The 22,182-nt window shown below is 35.1% G+C and overlaps 1 protein-coding gene across 7 annotated transcripts in view; it reads left to right on the top strand.

Annotated features, from left to right (window-relative positions):
- LOC121672767 (zinc finger protein 770-like) overlaps positions 1 to 22,182 on the top strand; it is a 110,371-nt gene that overhangs the window by 11,680 nt on the left and 76,509 nt on the right. For 5 of the 7 annotated variants that reach the window (XR_006018983.1, XR_006018984.1, XM_042045583.1 and 2 more), the window contains exon 2: positions 10,452 to 10,857. Coding sequence is in view for 3 of the 7 variants with exons in the window: in XM_042045583.1 (XP_041901517.1) it covers positions 10,452 to 10,857 (406 nt within the window). In the remaining 4 variants the exon portion in view is untranslated. Of the gene's footprint in view, positions 1 to 10,451; positions 10,858 to 22,182 lie in introns of those variants that run through there. The other 2 variants (XR_006018985.1, XM_042045581.1) reach the window with 2 other exon arrangements.

Here is a 22,182-nt window from a genome sequence, read left to right as displayed (position 1 = left end):
TACAGGAAGGTGGGGCAAGACTATTTACAAGAGCAGGTAGTGACAGGGTAAGGGGGAAGGGCAAGGGACCTGGAGGTCCCTTCAAGGCCAGGCCAGGCTGAGCAACCAGGTCTAGTGGAAGGTGTCCCTGCCCATGGCAGGGAGTATGGAACTAGATGATCTTCAAGATTCCAACTCAAGCCATTCTGTGATTCTGTGAAATGGCTTTTGATTGCACATCATTATATCATATTGCTAATAAAGGTGGGTACTGCAATGAGGGAGAGCCTGACAGTTAGTGGAAGTTTAATAGTGCCACCAGAATTTTCAAATTGTTTTTCTTCTGCCTCCAGCAGCATCAAAATTCTCTTCCTTGCATTCTACAAAATTTAATTACAAATTTGACAAGAGTAGCTAGTGGTGCTGTACATGTACAGGTGAACAGATGATGTAATTAAAATATGTGAGGGGAAGGCTGATACTTGGTTTGAAAATTGGTTCCAGAGCTCATTGTCAAAATTCAGAAGAAAGTAGACTTTCAAAGAAAATGTCTTTGCAATCAATATCCAAAATTCAAATTCTCTGTCATAAAATCTGTTATCCTTAGTGCCCACAAAGTAGATTTTGACCATTAACTTTGCTCATTTTCTGTCTCATTTGGGTACACACTTGCAAATGATTTTCAACTAAAATCTTTCCATCTTGAATATCCTTACTTCAGTTAAACTCTCTTTCCTAAGTGCTTTTTTTTGACACTAGACATGAAGAGTAAAAACCCTCAGAGTGACAGTCTGTGATCATGTTTCATGTGGCAGACTTCATTTGCTTTCAGTTTGTATTACTATCAATTTATGACTTTGTTCCTTAAATAGTTATCTCTTTTTTTCCACATTGTAACTGATATATTGAATGATGTATGTTTGAGAGGTATTTCAAGGATCTTAACTTCAGTCATTAACTGGTTATGTCTTGGCTCAGGGACCTTTAGTTCATTGAGGGAAAGTTACTATTTTTTAAGCAAATAAAAGCCTTTCAGTATGTAATTGTTTTCTTATCAATTTTACATTTTCATGCCCTTTTGAGCATCTAGCATGCAGTGCTTGAATTTACATTTAGCTCTGCAGGAAATGCTTTAAATATTATTATTAAGAAGGAAAAAATCAAAAATCAAAGTGAATTTTTAGTACAATAGCAAGGTGTAGGAAGGTGCAATTGCAGCAACAGCAGCCTGGATTAGTGTGTAGAACTAACTCACAGCTTGACAGAAAATCCCTGCTGGGGAGGAAATGTAGGGGAACTGGCAGAATTTTGCTACATCTGCTCCCTACTGCTAATAAGCTTTAACCCATTTCATTTTTATTATGCTTGCTGTTTAGATATTTTGCTTCCAAAATTATATCTGTAACTATGATAACACATAAAAGGAAGCACAACAGGTAGGGCTGTTTAAAAATTTAAAACTATCAGCAAGGGATGTTAAAGGCCATAATGAGTAAGATGGTTATCTTCTCAGTGTGGGATTTTAGAGTTCAGGCACTTCAGTGCTGGTAGAAAGGCTGAGCAGAAGTACTGGGTAAAACTGATTTCATAGCTTGAGTGGCTCGTACAGCCAGAAGGCACCATTAGATTATTTATTTTGACCTGTATATCACAGACCATTACATTTCACCCAGAAATTCCCATTTTGAACTCTGTGAGTATACTTGTACTAAAATATATTAGACCTTAGGAGTTCCAAGTACTTTATGCCACAGGGTGAGAATGAAAAAGCTGAGCTTCGCATGCAGTAGGAAGAGTGTTAGTCAGGTTGGTAAGTACGCATGGTAGCATGACTATTTCTGCAGAGTAAGGCAAACAACCAAAGGATTGTATGGACTTTACAAAAGTGAAAAACCTTTCCTGACCCCTTTGACTTAGGGAAAAAATATACAGGTAGTCATATTGTATCAGAGCACTTGTATCAAAGTTCTGCTGAAAGCATAAACAGTTCCCTAAAATGAAATTAAATTAAAATAATGAAACCACCACTCCCCAAATCAGCTATAATAAACAAAATTTAAGACTTAATCTGTCTCATGACACATCAGTGGGAGTAATTAAGAGGGAAAATCAGAGTCATGTCCATTTTTAAAATTAATAATAATTGTCTAATTCTACGTTTCAGGCATTTTGCCCCTTTGGCAGCCCTGCTGGCAGTCCTGTGTTTCTCAGTTTCTCAGTCCAGATACATCCACTGCAGTACTTTGAACATGCTTTTATCTGAATAATCAGTGGTAAAAATAATATTTATAACCATCTAAGAATGTGGTGGAAATGGTATTTTATATTTTCCATTCGATATTATCACATGCTTACCATAACTGATTATACAACATTTTAAAATCTTTCTTTTGCTCTGGTGGTGGCATGATTGTTACATACAATTATGAAATGTATTTTGAAGAGAGATTGAAATGTATAAAATTCAGTGGGTAGTTGAACACTTGAAGTCTGTGGGGCTGTTGAGACTGTGCTTTTAGATAATGGGTTAGAACAAGATTGTGGTACTTACCTGAGGAATCAAGCAAAAGTGGAAGTTTCAGTCTTTCAACAGGAGATGCTTCTCCATTACTGTGCATACAGAAGCCTGTGTCTTTCTTTCAGCAGCCAGTTTACATTTTCTATTTTTCTTTCAATTTATTCTAGTAAGAAATTATTTGAGTTTCCTTTGCAAGAAAACTTCCAGGTTGATAAGTCCAGAAAACAGAGGTGTTCGCCTAGTTATTGCAGACTCTGTGTGCAGTCTTCAGGCTTTCAATTGTTTATTTGTTCTAGAGACTTGTTCAAAGCTGATTATGTCTTCATAGAAATGTGATACTGATTGCTCTTGTTTTGATCCTGTCAGAGCTTCTCAGTTTCTGAAATAAAAGGATGAAAACACAATGATTCAACAATAGAAAAGAGAAACAAAATTAACAAGCAAGTGATATCCTTCTGTACTAAATATAATCAAAAGAGAGCTTGTAAGGTTATGTCGTAAATTTCAACAGAACCCTTTTTTCTATCACACAGAAATGATGACAATTTATACCACTTCTTGGCCTCTGTTGACAATCATGTTAAAGGATAGAATAGCAAGCTGTTAAATTATTCTGTTTCAGCAATATAAGCTATAGATCATGTAAAGTTATTGAACTGGTTTCTTATGAACTCTCTATTTTCATGAGTTCTGTATTTGCTTTGCTTTTTTATATACTACTTACCTATTCTTCCAGTGTCACTATTCAGAGACCATTCATCATGAAATTTTTGGTTCTGCAAAGACTTCAACATATCCTTTATGAACCAAAAAGCTGTCTCAACTTATAAATCAAATTTACAGTATATTTATTGTGGGATATGGGCCCTAAGAGTGTTGTTACTTAATTTTTCGGGTAGTTTCTTCTGACATACTTGATTGACTACCATAAAATTTTAGACCATCACCTTGTCTAATCCTAATAATAGCCATCAATATATTGTATAGATTTCAAATTTCCTATGCTCTCACTAAAATAACTTGGGCTATGGTCATTTCATCCACCTGCAAAATGCATCTCTCAGAAAAGTTATGCTGTTGTGCTTGGCATGTTAATTGCCAACCATTTCATATCTAATGATTAATTTTGCATCACTACTATAGCTACATGCAGATTTTTTTCACAATTATTAGGGTGAAAATGTAATTTGCATTTTTTTCCAATGTGAGCAGGTGGAATTGTTATCATTATATCAAAAAGAATATATTAATTAGAAATCCATTTAAATTACAAAAATTGATTGAAAGTACCCTGAGCAATAGTACTACCTCTAAATTTCTATACTCATATTTGTTCCCTGTATCTGCTTTCCCTTTTTCATGTTTCTGTTTTTTGAAGATAGCTAAGGACTGCACAAAAAAAAAATTACTCTGAAAAATGTGCTATCAGATGCTGCTACAAAAAATAAAGAACCGCTTGATTTGCTCTAGATTTTCCATGCCTCAGTAACACCAAAGTAAGTACAGGCTCAGTTTCCCAGTTGACATTGTACAAAATAATTTCTACATGACACAGTGGTTACTAAACTACCTTCAGCTTTGTCCATCATGCTGAGGAGAGAGGACTAAAATTTCTGAAGAACTTGTTTCTTCTCATATTTACAGTATTTATTCTATGACAAATATTCCGTTTATAAGACCTCATTTTTAGTCTGCCAGTTTTGTGTTAATGTCTTTCTGGCATGCACCAAATAATTTTTTTTATTTCAGAAAGAAATACTAAATGTCTGACTTCCTTATTTTTGTAAGCTTTCCAAAAGGAACATTCTTAACAATTTTATTGTTATAAAACACTGTGGTATTCATTATTTGAATTCAGATGTGGTATACCAGGAATGCATGTGGCCTATTTATTAGACAAATTAGAATGTTAAAAAGAATTGCTTCTATCCTACTTTCTTTAGGAACTGACATTTTTATTCTTATGCAGTTTTCCTAGTGGAATCTTTACTTTCTTAAGTCATAAACCTATTGTTGTGAGACACTCCAGCAAAGCTTAAACTGGATCTCAGGAGTTTGATGCACTTTGTTTAATGCAGGCAGTGTAAAAGAAATTTTAAATGTATTATTTAAAGGCACATTAATCTTGCCACTGTAATGGTGTCATACTGCATACCATATAAGGTTTTCATAAACTCAGCTTCTAAAAGTAACATCACAGTATTTTTCTTTTTGTTCTCCAAGTCAATTCTTTGTAGAGATAGCAATTATGCATTCATCTCTCTCTCTTATAGCCTGATTCCATATTCAGCTGTGAGATAGATAGGCCTTAGTCCTTACTAACACAACAAAAAGACTATTTCTCATTTAGAACAAAGGGAGGATAGTCAAACAAATTACATAATAAAAGTTAAAGGCCAAAATTTGTACCTTTTTCCATTTAATTAAGCAAAATAGTTAAATACTTGTACAATGAATTGAAGATAGGTTTGTCTTTAACTCATTATTCCTTTGTTTTCATTGGAATTTTAATAGTTCTGCCTTGGATTATTTTTTTAATTACAAAAAAAATTATAAGGTTAGCACCTTTAAAACAAAACTCTGTGTAAGTTTAACCCTTACAGCCAAGTGTTTTTCATTTAACTCTGCTCATTCTATTGGGTTCTGGTTTGATTTGTAGCAATATTGTGGCTGCATAAGGCATTCATTACTGTGAGAGTATTCTGTAGCTCTCCTGAATATGCACAATGAAAATTGGGTGAATCTTGACTAAGAACTGAGGCACAGAAAACGCAAGGATTTGGTAGTACTGTGAACCAATGTGATAATTTCTTGTATCAGTGCAAAGCTCAAGAGAATATTATGCATGCAGCACTTCAGATAACACTTTTGCTTTAATGTAGGGTTAATTACAAGTTCAGAAACAATCTGACAACCTCTTTGTTGTTCATCTTGCTTCTTGGGACATGAAAGACCTATTTCTGAAGTAAACACATTGATAAAAGTATTAACTAAGGAATGTTTCTACCAAGCTGCCTTTTCACTTCAGTTTAGGCACAAATATAAAGTATAGGAAATTCCCTTTCTCATTTCTCAGTATTAGATACTTTACTGAATTGTATGTTGCTTGATAACTGTAGTACTGTGGCCTTCAACAAGTATTCAGTCAAGCCTTTCGACCCTTTCTATTTCTAGACAAACATCCTTACACTTTTGCAGATTTGGATTGAGCATCCATCGCAGAACCTCTTTAGAGGGGTTAACACAGAGCAGTCTGTCTGGGTGGCTTCACTGTAAGGCAGCTCCAAACCCCTGTTCCTATGGCAGGTGCCTAAAGCAGACAAACCTCCTGCTTGGCACTGTCTGGGACTGTTGTGTTTTAGTTGTCTGCACTGTCTCTGTCAGTTAAGGCAGAAATGAAGATATGTATATCCCCCTAAATGTAGCATTACAGTTCTGTATGTGATTCTCTTTTCGGATAAAGGAGGAACCTTTTTTTTCCTCAGAAGGAATAACCACATTGAACTCCCACTTCTTCCAGCTCAATATTCTGATGCCATTACCTCTGCTGAAGAAACTTCAGCTCTCAAAGCTGTTCTCTGCATTCATCTACTTGACTTGGTGTTCACAATTCATCTATAATATCAGTCTGGAATATCACAGATGAATATAAAATCCCTTTAGAATTATGGAAATGTTGGAAGGGACTAATTGTGAAAAATCCATGAGTCCAGTCAAGAAATCCCAGTTCTTAACCAAACACACCACTAGTATCAGTGTAAATGCTTATTTAAGAACATAACAATAACCATAATGGTGTAGACCTTGCTTGGTATTTTGACTCCAAACAGTAGCCCTAAGCAGAAGTGAATAGTAAAACCAGTAAAAGCATGTATCTACTCTAATATTCTCCTAACCTCAAACTATTTTAATTCATATTTAAATTGATCAAATTAATTTTAATCGTTATATAAATAATAATATTTATATAAATTATTAACTCACATAAATTTAAAATAATCTAGGAATTTTATTATGTCTCTTTTATAATGCCCACTGAACATGTAAGAACTTGTTCAGGCTCTCCTTGAATCCCTGTAAAGTTCTTGCAACCAGAGCATTCTCCATCACTGAGTTGTAGGTGTCACCCACCATCGTTCTTTTTGAAACCATGCTCTTACTAATGTCATTTGATGGTCCATAGCTCTTTGTACAGAAAGACAACGTGTGCAAAATCAGTTCTTATCCCTATCCACTCTTCTTATGTCATGTATGATTTTGTAAGCCCCTGTCTTCTCATTAACGAGGCTGCAGAACAGTTCCAATCAGACCCTCCAGAGCTTTTGATCATACTTGTCCTCCTCGGAATATATTTTGGATCTAGTATGCCCTTTTTCAGTTAAGATATCCACAGTTGTTTATCTTACTCAATTGTGAATTTTTACAGTGGGCATAATGTTTCCCACTTTGTTTTCTTAACTACTGTCAACTGCTATGATTCTTTATTCACCAGTCCATGAAGACTTTCCAAGATGGTCACTTAGCTTAGCATGGCAGTTTTCTCAGTGTTTACAGTAGAAGTAAAGAAGAGTCACTTTCTCAGTCATCCTAAAATTTCCTCTGGACCTTTGGTTTCTCCTGTGAATTATTGAAACATGCATTGTATCACCAGAAGAATATCAGTAATTTCTTCAAGGTGGGAAAAGTCTGTTGTTGAATTGTGTGGTAGTTGTAAAGCAATGTGTTAAAAAAATGTTTGTAGTCCTTCTTTGGATGTGGAATGATATAGATACAAAGCATAAATGGAATTATATAGAGACAATGCATGTGTTTAGAAAAATCTGCCTTTTGGCTTCCTTTTTCAAACTTTCTGGATCTCCATCTCTAACATCTTTGATAAATTAAGTGGCAGATGATCCTGTTGGAAAAGGGAAGATACTAGGAAACATGTTTGGAGGACAGTCTAATGTGACATTCAGTTAGAGTTAAATCACTTGTCTTATCAAATCTTTGTCCAAAGTTTTGGGATCTACCATTTCCCGACATGACAGAATCAGAATTCTGTCATAGTATGGTCTCTGAGATGATCCAATTTACATCCATTCCTGAAAAAGTCATTGTTGTAGAGCCATTTATTTTCAGGTAATGTCTCCTGCATGTGGAACAGATGTTACCTGATGTCCTTCTCCTTTAAGCCCTCTTTAAATCAGATCATGTAAAAGTATAGCACGTAAGTAGCATCTTTCTCCATATAATCTCAGCAGTCAGCCACTGAACCTTTAGATCTGCTTATTTTCCCCTGTGACTTTTCAAACATCTCTTAGTGCAGAGCTACCCTGTAGTGTTTGTTCTTAGAAAGGATTAAATCCAATGGAAAGGCTAACAAGTGGAAGTTGGAAACTTGAAGACGTTTTTCCCATCAACTGAAAATCATTTGGAAACTGATAGCTAGAAAATAATGGTTAAAGGGCAAATGTCTTTAGAGGACAACTACAGCTACAGATTAATGACATTTATAAAGATTTGTAAAATTCAAGTAATGCATACTTTTAAGGAATCACTGCTTTTAACAGTGTTTGCCCCAACAGATTTCTTGTCTCTCAACAAGAATTTTAGAGCTTCCCAAGAATTATTTGACAGTTCTTTTTCAAAAATTAAAACTCAAGCTATATGCTCTTCTACCTCATTTTTTTCTGATTAAGACTCTGAAGATGTAGAAGAAAGACTAGAACAAAACCTGTGCTCCTTTATAGAACACTCTACAACTCTATCCTTGGGCAAGAACTCTAAAAACATGATTTTATTCATAGTACCACAGCTGTCTGCCAGAAGTGATGAATCTCATTGATGAGAGCGCAGAATCAACTGTAAAAACAATTTAGCCAATGAAATAATTTCTCTTCATTTTCACTCTTAATACTTACTTATATTGTTCTAGCATCATATAATTTCTTAGCAAACCTTATATATTCATCCTCATTTACTAGACAGGCTATCATGAAGATATTCAACTCCTTTAGAAAATTGTAAATTTCTGAAAGGTAACTCATAAATGCAGCATCCAAGTATAACACAAATGTCAGTGATTTCTTGAAAATAAGTCAGAAGAGGTCACTGTTAGGAGTGTTTCTATAGGATTCTGTAGCCACTAATGAAAGATTATTAGTCCCCAGTAGCTCTATCACTTGTGCTTTGTGCAAACTCTAAAGTTAGAGGTTATGAGTATTATGGTACCATACAGGTGCACCATGAATAGTCTTTCACACAGAATGATTCTCATTTGTTAAATTTGGAAATGTACTTTCTCCTGGCCTTAATTTTCATGTAGTTCTTCATATTCTAAATGGCAGCTGAAGGCAAGCAGAAATAGCGAGTAATTGATTTAACAACCTCAGACAAGTACAGGGAAGTAGAAAAGTTTGTCTTAGTGCTTGATGTGACCTGAGAGAGCTTTTTTAGACTGTTTTTTTCTAACCAGTACCTCAGCACCTTGGGCCAGCAAAGTGGCCTTTAAGCCTGAATGAGCATGACTTTTTTTTTTTTTTTTCTCAGTGCAAAGCTCCAGTATTTCATCTTTTCAAACTGTTTTACAGCACTCAGAGCAGAATTATATTGACAAGGTTAGAATTCATCTCCTAGAGGAGAATACTGTGCTCCTGTTAAGTGCTAATATAACATTTATGTGTTGCTACCTTAATAACAGCCCCGGCCAGCCTAATGAAAGTACTGAAAGCAAACAGTACTCTGTGAGATTTTATTATGACTGAAGTGATTGCAATTTGACACAAATTGTCCCTATTTCTGTTACCACACCAAAACCAGAAATGCTAAAGCAATTGCTACATGTTTGGGATAGAATTACATTCCACTATCATTAATATAGAAGTAAGTGCATTTTTCATGTAAACAGCTCACAAGGGTCAAGCATCAAAGATATTCTTTGCAAAATTCTTGTCAATAACTTTGTGAGTGAATTTTGAAATAAAGTGCCTGGAACATGTCATTATTTCTTCCTCTCAAAGTTGAGAGCAAGTGGTAGAAAATTGAGCTTGTGAATTGAAGGTACTGAGAGTTATATGGCCTTATCGACTTCAGGCAAAATGACAGGTTTGCCTTGTTATTATTTTTCCTTTCAGGGGTCAGGCAATGGACAATTTTAGAAGTATATACTGGGGTGTAAGCAAATTGGTATATAAAAAAAGTTATTATCTGTGTACAGAAAAAAGATGGTGTAAGTCACTAATACTAAAAATTCTTAATATACTATTTCTTCATAAAAATCAAGGGAAAAGTAAGGAAAAAAGTAATTCACTGGTCAAAATAAGCATTTCAATTGTTCAGGTTCTTAAAAGCTATTTAAAACCATCAGAAGAAAAGGAACTTAGTCACTCAGATTTAGCTGACCAAGTTAGCTACTTAGACATGCTGGTTTAAACAATTTAAATATACCTTCTCAATGAGCTCAGCTATTAAAAAGCACATTCTATCTTCTAAGAGGGTTTGGTCAGGATAATTCTGCTGTTCAAAACTATCTGAACTATATTTTTGCTGTATCTGAACTGAATCTTTAGTACTCCAACTGTTAAAATAAAATTTATGTACTTTACGGACTCATTTCTGTAGTTTTGGTAGTTCCTACCATTTTTTTATTCTTCAAAAACCATTGGTATAAACAAAAGTCACCATAGGCAAAAAGACTTCTTTTGATTACAGAATGAGTGCAAAATACATTATGATTAGCTTTTTTTTATTAATGATACAGGCATAGTAGTGGTTTGAGATTGCAAAAATGAGGAGATGCTGTCAGATAAATTCATGATTGCTCAAGATGACTTTTCTATAAGGAAAGTTGAGGGAAAAAGCAGTTTCCATGAAATAACTGTACTGCATATACTTTTTTAATATTTTAACTGAATATGAGCAACATTAATTTCTACAATTCTGTAATATGGACATTATTTTGTTTATCTTTTAGGTTGAAGATTCGGAGATGCATAATGATGAAACTCCAATATGTGGGTTGCTTGCTGTGGTTGTAATATCTCACCTGCCCAGAGATGCTGCCATTGAATGGCATGTTGTTGCAGCAGTTGATGATCCACTCCAAAGAAAACATTTTGCGATGAAGATGTTGTCAGAGGGCTTCCAAATCGAGTGTGAATCTGTGGAGTCTAGCTCTGCATCTTGTGCATCAATCTCAGTACGCCTGAGCTTGATTTCACCATCCACTTCTCACCTCGATTTAGATGGACCTCTTCATGACTTAGTTGCTATGTTTAAACAAGCTGTTGACAAACTTTCAGAAGACTGCAGTGCAAGTCCTTTGTCCTTTAGAGCTTTCTTCAAGGAGGATGTCTTTGATGCTGAAACACTGCAAAAAGGTAAGACTTACCATGACAGGAACCAGGTGTAATACTAAGCTTAAGGAAATTCTTGTTCATTTCTGTCAGATTTCGTTGGAAAAAAACATTTTAGATGAGTGTTTCAAGGATAGGTGGCCAAGAAGGCCAATGGCATCCTGGCCTGTATCAGCAATACTGTGGCCAACAGGACCAGGACAGTGATTGTCCCCCTGTACTCAGCACTGGTGAGGCCACACCTTAAATCCTGTGTTCAGTTTTGGGACCCTCACTGCAAAAAAGACATTGAAGTGCTGGAGCGTGTCCAGAGAAGGGCAACAGAGCTGGTGAAGGGTCTGGAAGGTAAGTTGTATGAAGACAGGCTGAGGGAACTGGGGGTTTTTAGCCTGGAGAAAAAGAGGCTCAGAGGAGACCTCACTGGTCTCTCCAACTGCCTGAAAGGAGGTTGTAGCAAGGTGGGGGCTGGTCTCTTCTCCCAAGTATCAAGTGACAGAAAAAGAGGAAATGACCTCAAGTTGCACCAAGGAAGGCTGAGTTTGAATATTAGGAATAATTTCTTCACTAAAAGCATTGAAACAGGCCGCCCAGGGAAGTGGTGGAGTCACCACCCCAGGAGGTATTTAAAAGATGTGTAGTAGACTTGATGCTTAGGTACATGGTTTATTGGTAGACCTGGCAGTTTTAGGTTTACAGCTGAACTCAATGATCTTAGAAGCGTTTTCCAACCCAAATAGTTCTACAGTTCTACAATTAAGATACATTTGTTCTTTTTCTGGTGACCAGGCATGTTTCTCATATTGAAAGGCTCTGTTCTTGGACTTTTTGAAGTCCAAACAGGATAAAGTCCTGGATTACTTTTGTTCTAATCTCACATCTGATTTTGAGTAGGAGGTTGGATTATATGGTCTTGCTCTAATCTAAATTATTCTGTGATTCCATGCAAGAGAAGTTGCTGGGAAATCCGGCCACCTTAGGATTCAAGATAGGGAGAATGACTCTTTTGCTTAAAAGTGTTTGAACAGTTGTGCATTTGGTAGCCTCTTCTTGTCACGATCTAGAACCATGTTCAAATAACCAATTTCTTTCTGCTAGCAGGAACTGTTTTGAGAGTAAAAAATGAAATATTAATGTTTTAAATAAGGAAATGGTGTCGTATGCTCTGGATTAGAGGGTATCTGGTTTTGAACATTGGCTGATTTCTAACTTATTTAAATAGAACTTGCTATCCAAACAAATTTGCTGGGTTTTCCCCCAATGTTTATTTTTTCAAAATCTCATTCCCTTATGAAGTAAAGAGAATACAGAGCAATAAATGTAATGTTACAACTACAATTTATTTCTTATGTTGTAGATCTGCATTTTGGGCTATGCTTTATTTGGGACAGCTGACATTATGCAAGAGCACAAAAGCTTATTTTATCTGTCAGACCTACAAAACTGGTAGATGAAATCAGTAAGAGATTTGTCGTCAGTTCGAGAAGGAGCAAAATCAGATCCTTAGTCTATATTTATCTCAAACATGCATGCACTTTAAAAATCCTTGCAGACCACAACTGATCCATATTAATTAGCTGACATAAATGTTAGCCCTCAAATATTCTACTGTCCTATTTTTTTTCTTAACCTGCAGCAGTTTTTGAAGAAAATTCAACTTGACATTGTTTAATAGATTTAAAGTACAGGAATTGAAAGCTATAAAAATGTGGCATAGAATAAGCATATTTAATCCAGGAAGCAAGGAATGAACATATAGTCTGACAGAATGTTGTTGTTTTTACTACATCTTGTTTAAGAGCTAAAAAGAAACGTGATAAAACATGTTTCTGGCATGGGATTAACATTACTGTTTCGCCTGCTTTCTTTCTGATATTTCTCAGGCCATCGAGTAATTACTTCCAAACAAATTTTATTTGCTTTATAAAATATATTGCTCAATATAATGTATAAATTGCGCACATAAAAATTCAATTCAGTTCCATTCATGTTATACTACCAATAGCATAGACATGGAAAGATTTGTGTGATTGTCATATATTCATTCTTGTTGTGTTCAGATCTCTGCACTGTCATAATAATTCCTGTCATTATACCAATTTTATCATTATCCCCACTGGTAAGAAATATATTCTTGCAAAGCTGTAGAATATATAGAATACATTAAATTTACAAGGAGCGCTAATTCATTGATGAAGAATTTAAAAATAACATTTTTCTTCTTAGGAAAAATTTCTAGAAAGTTCATGCAATGGAAGAATAAGTGTAATATATATTCAAAAATAATTTCTCATATTAAAGTGGTTGCTGAAGTGTATCTGGCTGATAATTTCTATCAGATAAAAGACTATTTTTATATAAATATATATATACACACACTTTCTGGTTCAAAATCAGAAGTCTAATTATGAATATATTGTTAAGACACAGGGACATATTCAAGTGTACTGGTAATATGTGTTCTTGGATCTTTGAAAGACATGCAGTCTCCAGTGAAGCATCATCAGCTTTCATAACAATGCAGCATATTACTGAACGATGTCCTTGACTGTCTTTTGCACTATTAGTGTAATTCTACTTCTCACAAGCTAAAATATTGTCACACATATATATTAACTCTCAGTTAAAAAAGTGTTGTGTGAGGTGTCCAATTTGTTCCCACTAATTTCACTATCCCATTGACAGTGTCCATAAGCAAGATGACATTGTCTTTTATCTTCTCTGTTATTATTGGCAGACTTTAATTTTGACAGGCAGAACTGCTGCAACTGTATGTGTCCTTTAGTGTACCAGAGGTAGTGTCAGGTCTTTCTTTTGAATCCCAAGATATTTTAACCTTCCTGTAACACCAGATCAAGGTATTAGAGATTTTTATGTTCTGATAACAACAGCTCCTTCCAGTTTCTCATCCAGATCCTTCAGTTTATTCCTGTTCCTTCAATATCTCCTTCCAGTTTATTCCTGTTTTCCTCTTGAGCCTGTCCTGCTTCTAGAATGCATGTATCTGAATGGGACAGATCACAAGAGGGAACAGTACTGGCTTCCACAATAGCAGTGGCTGTGTCTTGTCAGCTCTGAGCTCGGCCAAAACTTGCTCATACCTTTCTCTGTAGACTTAAGATATCTTGAGTATTGAGATGTCTCAGTGGTAATTTCTACCACATCCAAAGGTTACTTCCTGTTGCAGAGTAGTTCTAGGTGGGTAACAGAATTTACTTATGCTATGCCTTTCAAACACAGAATATCATTTTACTGGGACATGGGATAAAGCAGAAATGTATTGATCTTCATTTGTAAATCTGCAGGCCTAATATACACTTTTAAAAAATTTTGTTTCCTTGATGTGGCTTCCAGAAAGCAAATTACATTGAGAGACCAGTTTTTCAATTGCCATTTATTAATTCAGCTCAGGTAGTAGAGGTTGCTAACCATCTGTGTGATGATCCATTAGTGACACGTTTGATCTCTGACTTGTGTTAGACATCGTTAATCCCACAAGTGGATCTGTCCTTTTGGAGTCTTCAACTGTCATCAGATGCATTGTCTGCTGAAGAAAAATAATATTAATAATGTAGCAGGGAATAATAGGCACTTTCCTTCAAATATTTTTCATGTGAAACACACAAGACGTATCTATTATAGAAAAGGTAGAAATTATGATTCTCAGAAATCAAGAAAGATGGTTGAGGAGATAGCTGTTCCAGGCTAGTGGATTTCAGGAGGACTTCCATCATGTCATAAGATTAGTAAATACTCTTCGATAATGCTTGTAAGATCTTGAATTGAAATGTATTGTCTCCTCTAGCAAAAGCACAGAAAAGAAATAAAGGTACCATTTTTCTGATTAAAACTTAAAATCGTTGGAGTGAAAGGAGGAAATGCCATAGGCCTTCTCAAATGAGCCTCTGATTAGATGATACAGGGTTTTTTTGTATAAAGAAGTTTGTCATTTATTTAAAATTGTCCAAATAAATATTATAAATGTGTTGTTACCTGACACAGTAAGATGAGAACCAGGAATATTTCTACTCGGCATATTGTAACAGGTTATTGGAAATTATTACAGCTGGTGTTACAGATGTCAAAAGAAGCTAAAGGTTTGTAATGCAAATTGGAGACAGATAGCTTTCTGTCATCCTAAAACCAGATGTGAAGTTTTATTGAACAAAGTGTAGTACTGATGGTGAACTTCTCAGAGGCAATCCCTCATAACATGTGAGAGCATTATGGGCCCCGTGCTGAGACCACAGAACATATTGGAAGTAGGAGGGTTAGATTAAGCTGACATATATACTTAGTAAGATGCTGTTAAGGCTTTAGAAGTATTTAACATAAATTTGACTATTTCTTTCTTATTCTCATTCAAATGTGCATTAATATAAACGTGTCAGGATGATTTGCTATACCATACACTTGGCTAGATTATACGTCTGTATAGGAATGATGAATGTTTATAAGTCATCACATTATGATTTCACAAGCCTTGTTCACAAGATGTATGCAAAATATTTTTGAATATTTATTTGGGAATAGAGAAGGTCCTGTATTCACCATATTACACAATCCCTTTTTAATACTAAAGAAAAAACGGACTGGGAATATAAAAAGGCAAAATAAAACAGGAATAGACAGTCTTGTAGGAACATTAAAATGAATATATAATTAGTTTTTAAAGTTGTTCTGCTCTGTAAATGTTTAGGTCTAGAAGCCCCTCAGTACTTACGCGTTTATCGTTTCAGTACATTTTTTTAAAAATCTAATATGGGCTGAGTATAATTCAGCTCAACTGAAAAAAAAAGTAAAAAAATCTTACTTGTAATGGGACTTTTTCTCCTGTTGCAAGAGAAGCTCCAGTGGTTAGGCACTCATTTAGAGTCCTTGCAATGACAGAGTAACACCCTGATGCATGTCCAGCATGCAGCTTTGAAAGTAAAGATTTTCCATCTGGTAAGATTTAAAGTATTCTATTTGATAAAACATGGCATTATCAATGCATTTTCCAGATGTTTTCCAAAATACAGAGTTTCCAGTATTGAGAGAATGCATTATGTAGTGTAAATTTGAGAGAGGAGGATGAAGATCAATTGAAGATACCAAGATGTATTTTTACGATAATGCATGTCTGTGTGCATTGAAGTTTAATATTTTTTTTACCAATGTACTTTAAATTCACACTGGAAATTTATTTCAACTTAACTTTGCATTATACAATGGGAAAAAATTTCCCATGGGGACAAGTGGAATCTTAACCTCCACACGTTTGTATGTAGGTCTACACATTCTCATGTGAGTAATTGGTACTGTAGTCAGCAGTTGTGGAGAACTACTCATGTAGGTAGAAACTAAACAGTCATTAAGAACTCTGTACTGAGTAACGATGAAGCAGGTAAATAAATCCTTCTGACATCAAATTGCAGTCACTAGCTCAAGCTTTGCAGGCAGTAACTAATGAAGTATTTGTTGTGACTAGAATGTATCATTTTGCTGAACAAAAATACTTTTAAATGTCATGATGCTGTCTGAAATAGACTGTAAAACTTAACCTTGGTTTTCTACTAAATTCTATTAATTTATACTCAATGACAAATGTGAACCTGAAAGAGGAAAATTTCAATTTTAATTTCTTGGGTTTCCTGTTAAGAAAATATAATTGCCAGGTATAATAGTTCAAGCAGAAAGAAAAAAAAAGTTACATTAGTACTTTGGGAAGTTAATCAGCTTACAATATACAGAAGCAATTAGAAAATACTGATTCGTGAGTATGTTTGAAATGACGTGTTTGAAATGACATTTTAAAAGGATGAAAGTAACTAAATTTGGTCTTGAGCCACAGAGGTGACAATCTTGCTATTTCTGCCCAAACTATCCAGTCAAGAGATCTGATTTATTAAATGTCTATTAAAATGCTGACATTTTAAACTTCTTCTATTTTTTCAAGGTTGTGCTGTTATTGTATCTGCTGCAAGTCAATGTATACATACTTTTAGCAGAACATCTCATGTGAAACTATGGGAAAGGATTTTTTGTTTGCTATCCAAGACATGGGGAATTGTTTTAATAGTAATGTTACCTCTCAACTGAATTTGGATAGAGAAGTGCTTTATACCTGTGAGGCACCTTAAAGTATATTAGATCCTGCTTTAGGGCAGTGGCCTTCTGTCCTTTAGGATGGGAAATTTATTTTTTAAGTGCACAGATACTAGATTGAGAAAAATTCAGCCCCTTGGTGCCAAGGCCAGGGAGCAGAGCCAGAACTCGCTCTTATTCAGAGTAAATAACATGTGACATCTAAAGGTTATGTATTGCACAGTCATACATAAAAAGCTTGACTAAAACTTTAAATGGAAATAAATTCTTTAACTCTTTGACCCAAGACTGATTGAGAATATACCCCTTATATCCTTGATACAAAACACTACCAATATATTGGTAAGATTGTTTTAAAGGTACTGTGTACAACTTCATGTGTCTTTCAGAATTTCTGCCACTAAAATCTCAGATGCATTTATAGGTTACTCTATCCATCCATGTTTTCACATTATTTTGAAGTGCCCTGAGCTTCTCACTAAATGAATTGTTTGTATAGACTTTAATTTTCCTGTTGAAGATTTGCATCCTTCCTCCATGTGACCTGTAGGACAGAACAGACCTAGCAGAAAACAGATCTTTTGTTGAAAAAGTCATAGGTTTTAAAGAAGAATTTCCGAAGTTTTCTAACATGTTGAAAACTGATTTGCTTTCCTCACATAGGCAGTTTGGAAAGTGCTAGACATCAGTGATCCAGGCAATGGCTTTGCTGCTTAATGGTAGTTAATATGTTATCTCAATAAATATTGGAATTTGTTAAATTTATTGAGCAGTACGGTATACAATCAAAATCTTAAGAGAATAGATGTAAAGAAACTTATGGAATGAGAACTCAATCTATACTGTAATGAGTCAGAAAGGGTAATTTGATGATTAGCTCTACAAGGAATCGGAACAAATAAATACCCTTCTAGAAAAATGACATCTTCTTGACAGGTCTAAGTATACATGGCCTGTCCATATATGCATAAGTGTCTGTAAAACTGTATAAAAGTGCATAAAATGCATAAAGTACAAACGCCTTACTTCAACATCAAAATTAATTTTGAGAAACTTTGTTTAGTGCTTTGTTGACAGAGAACAGCTATAAAAGCATGACATCAGCCATGCAACCATTGCCAAATTTGGATCTTCTGGTGTTTAATATGTGAGGAATATATGACCTATCTAGCTATCCAGAAACCATTTGTAACAAACTCACTTTTTAAGGACACATCCCAGATCACAGTTTACAATTACATAGGAAGTTTTTCTCTGAGACTGTTTCAACTTGCCAACATTTTGGTACCAGTTCTATAATTCTAAATCTGTAAACATTAAAAGGACTTTGATTTCTTAAGAACTTTTCATAATTTCTATAGATCCATCTCTATATTACTTTTTTTTTACAAGTGAAGAAAGAGAAACCTATGATGGTGTTTGGATGAGGGAAATTACATCTGACATAGGAAGTCCACTGAACTTAAAATAATTGTAGGCTCAAAATGAACTGGGTATAATATTGTAGCTGCATCCCTTGTTATAATTATTCTAGATATTTATTTAGGACCATTGCTTGAAACAGAATACTTCAGTGGATGGATCTTTAGCATGACTACCTTGTCTTTTGTATTTCTTTAGTACCAAAATGCTTGCCATTTGCTCTTTGTCTAGAAAACCTAAAAAATAGATCTATGAAAAAAAATACTGAATTTTGCAAGGTAGAACTGTGTACAGAGCTACATTTCCAGCCAGTTGGCTGGCTGACCATTGTCAGTCATTCTGTCACATAATCTCTGCACTGAGAAGTATCAGTTCTGCTCAGAGCAGTAATTTGTATAATTCTTGGATAGAAAAACAGAAGGTAAGGTGTCAGAACTAGCACTCACTGATAGCCAAAACCATCCATAAATCTTGTTTGAAAGTCTTCTATTTCCTCTCCAGTGTCTCCTCCAGTTCTTCCTTCTCCAGTATCTCAAAGTTAATTTATTTCTGTAAGATCTTGGCTTTTGTCAACTGTAGACACCACTGATGGTGCCTATCAGGTTTTGTCAGATGCCTTGACTGTCATAAGACAAGCTGGGCTTTCCTTGTTGGGACTTTTCCTCGAGATAAGCAGCTGCTGAAAACCTAACTTTTAAGCGCTGTAGTAAGTATAACAGTTAAATGGGTAATGCCTTAAATTCCTTTTGTAAAGTGTCCCAGTGTCAGCCCTGTTGAAATCATCTGTCCTGTATGGAGTAGGACATGGTATCTTGTCTTCTTTGTCCAGATATATCTGTTCAATATATCTGGTATCAAATACAGTGTCAGGAGCCTCTCAGCAACGCATCTGAGCAGGTTGTGAGGTTATCCAAAAGGTTTGGCCATTTGCTTGGCGACAGACATGATTTTTTTGTTATCTAATGGCATGGAATAATTTACAAAGTTGTGAAGTTAAAATAGAAATTGAAATAATATCCAGATTCAAACCCCAAAATGCAGGCAGAAACTTAACAGTATGAGATGATGATGCTGCAGGCATAGTTTGGTTTAATAGCCTGAGTATTGTCTTTTGTCCATCTGGGTAATGGAAGCCAAAGAAGCTGCTTTCCTGAAGTCCAGAGACAGCATGGACACAAGGCTTATTTATTGCTCAGAGTGAAAAGTGATAAGATGCCTTTGTACTCCATTGTCCAGTTGTTTCCCCTGCCCTTGGCCCTTCTCTATAGTCTAAAACATCTCTCTTTTCAACATAGAGAGAAGGCCTGAAGACAAAAGGCAGAGCAAGGAAGCAAGGCCTGTTTGTACTCCACAGGGATGGTCAGAGCAAAAATGCCTCCTATGTTTACTGCCTCTGGTGCATACTCAAAGTTGGACTGTGCAGCCAAACATAGCATCCTCAATACTCAGCTTACGGGTTTCATTGTTATTGCTCAATAACATACCTTTTCTTGGTTTGTTTATGCAAGCTAAAAGATACATATGCTTTCTTGCTGGTGGTTTTTTTTTCTTGGTTTGTTTTTTTTTCAAGGCTGCTGAAATATGGATCTGGATTTTTTTTTTTTAGATTGCAGTCTTTTACATTCTGGAAAAAGTTGTGACTGGAGAATGGTCTAAGGATACCACTTCACAATTATTGTCTAAATTTTAAAAGTATCACAAATCAGATTTATGTTTAAAATATTTTCAGCATTCATTTGTAAAGGATGGTTTCTTTGTTTTTGAACATCCTTTCAAAGTTATACTCTGAGGTAGAAGCAAATATATAAAAACTATGCTTAAAATCATAAAAGTACTGTAATTTTGTTCAACCACTTCACAGCCCACAAATTGGGCTTGGGGTTTCATTTGACTTCTCTGGTATAATGATTCAATTTCACCAAGAAAAAGTGGAGAGGAAAGTTGTTTTCTTGTTTTTGCCATATGCTCTGTAACTTACAATCCAAGAATACAGCTGTAACTAACCATCAGAAGAAAGCATTTTGCCATTGTCACACTTCATGCAATTAGACTTCACATAATATATGCAGTTGTGCTCCCAGTAGTCTATTTCTTCTTAAATTTCTAATAAATTTAGGTTTCAAACAGCATAAAGTTATTACATATTAGTGAGAAATTCCAATCCTTATTAAAACAAGCAATGAAAAATCCATTGGGGTTTTTTTTTAACTTGCTTTGGACTTGGCTCATCCTTTATTAGTAATGCATCATATCAGCTGTGTTAAAATCTAATTAATAGCTCTAATTTATTGACACTGAAAGCACATTTATCATACAGTCCCTTCAGTCATGTCTCTTCTACTTGCACTATAAGTTTGAAGCATCAACATTGGAAAAAGGTAATTTAGAACATTTCTTCTCTTTCTACATTATATCTGAATGGTAAGAGTGTAGCTATTAGACAGAGGGATGTCAGCTGGCATAGCTGAAATACTAAGATAGGATAATCAGAGAAGGAGATCACCAAACTGGAGAATGTCCAAAGAAGAGCCACTAAAGTAAAAGGTCATATGAGTGGCACATAGAACAGAGGAAAAAGGACTAAAGGAACTGGCTTTGTTCCACCTAGGGAATGGAGGAAGCAAACTGCAGTCTTCCCTTACCTTAATAGGCATTGTGGAGAAGGAGAGGATTTTTTCAGAGATGCACAACACCAGGGTAAGGAGCAACAGTCACGAGTTGCAATGAGAGAGATTCCAGTTGAATGCAAGGATTGAATTTTTCTCCACAAGAGCGGAACTCACAGGCTGTGACACTTCCACCTTAGAGGTCTTGAAAACATGACAGCACAAGGCCCTTAGAAAACTGGTCAAATGTCTAAAGTTACCCTTGCTCTGATCATTGGGGAGATTGGGCTATATGGCTTTCAGAGAACCTTACCCCCCAAAGTTACTTTGGCTCCCAAAATTATTCTTTGACTCCATATTATTACTAAATTACAATGAATTGACCAACAGTGGCATTTAACTACAGATTCTAAAAGAAAAAACCCTGTTTCTTTCTGTCTGTCATTAATATCCCACACTCTTACAAAAGATTACTCCCACTACCTACTTGAATAATAATTACTGGAACCAGCATATCTTTGAAAGAGAAATGTTTCTTTAAAAGTGTCTGGACTCTTTGGTTTTGGTGGGGGTTCCTTTTAACTCATTTCTCTATAGTTTGCACTTTTGTGCTTTCTTGTTTCCACCTCTTTCTCTTAACAGAACTCACACAAGTTCAATTCTAATTCAGAATTAGAAATATCATTGGGCTGTGATATAGCTAGGGTATTTCTTATGATAGTCTAAAGCCAGTGTTCTTCCAGAGTCTAATTCATTTGATAATGATTGAGACATCTGAGTATGAGGAATCCTGTTATGAAGCTCAATATTTACATCATCAGTAATGTCATATCTATATCTATAGGGAAAAAATTTGGTTTCCTCATTTAAGCATGTTGGTTATATCATTAGATAGGAGGCTAGATACTAATTTGACTGGGGTTTAGTTGATTTTCTAAAATAATTTTTAAATAATCTGCAAGATAAAATTTTAAACTTTAAAGCCCCTAGAGAACTTCAAAACTTCGTTCAAAACTTTTGCTTATCAGGATATAAAAACTTTAGGAACTTTGAAAATCAAAGTTTATTCTCTTTACCTAATAGTAATATTGCTGGAAGGAAAAAAAAGGTATTTTGAAGCTGTTGTTTCTGACATTTACAGAGTCCTGGCTTGTTTTAATCATTATGCCAGAAATGTAAGATACCAGATGATGGGGTGAAATTAGATGTAAGAAAAATAAGAGTATCTCTCCTATTT

This window comes from Corvus kubaryi, unplaced genomic scaffold (genome assembly GCF_017639235.1).
Source record: "Corvus kubaryi isolate FWS band 111438036 unplaced genomic scaffold, C.kubaryi_AGA036_p1.0 64947, whole genome shotgun sequence".
Taxonomy (NCBI): Eukaryota; Metazoa; Chordata; class Aves; order Passeriformes; family Corvidae; genus Corvus; species Corvus kubaryi.
The sequence above is the reverse complement of the archived record's forward strand: the minus strand, read 5'-3'. Positions and strand labels throughout refer to the sequence as shown.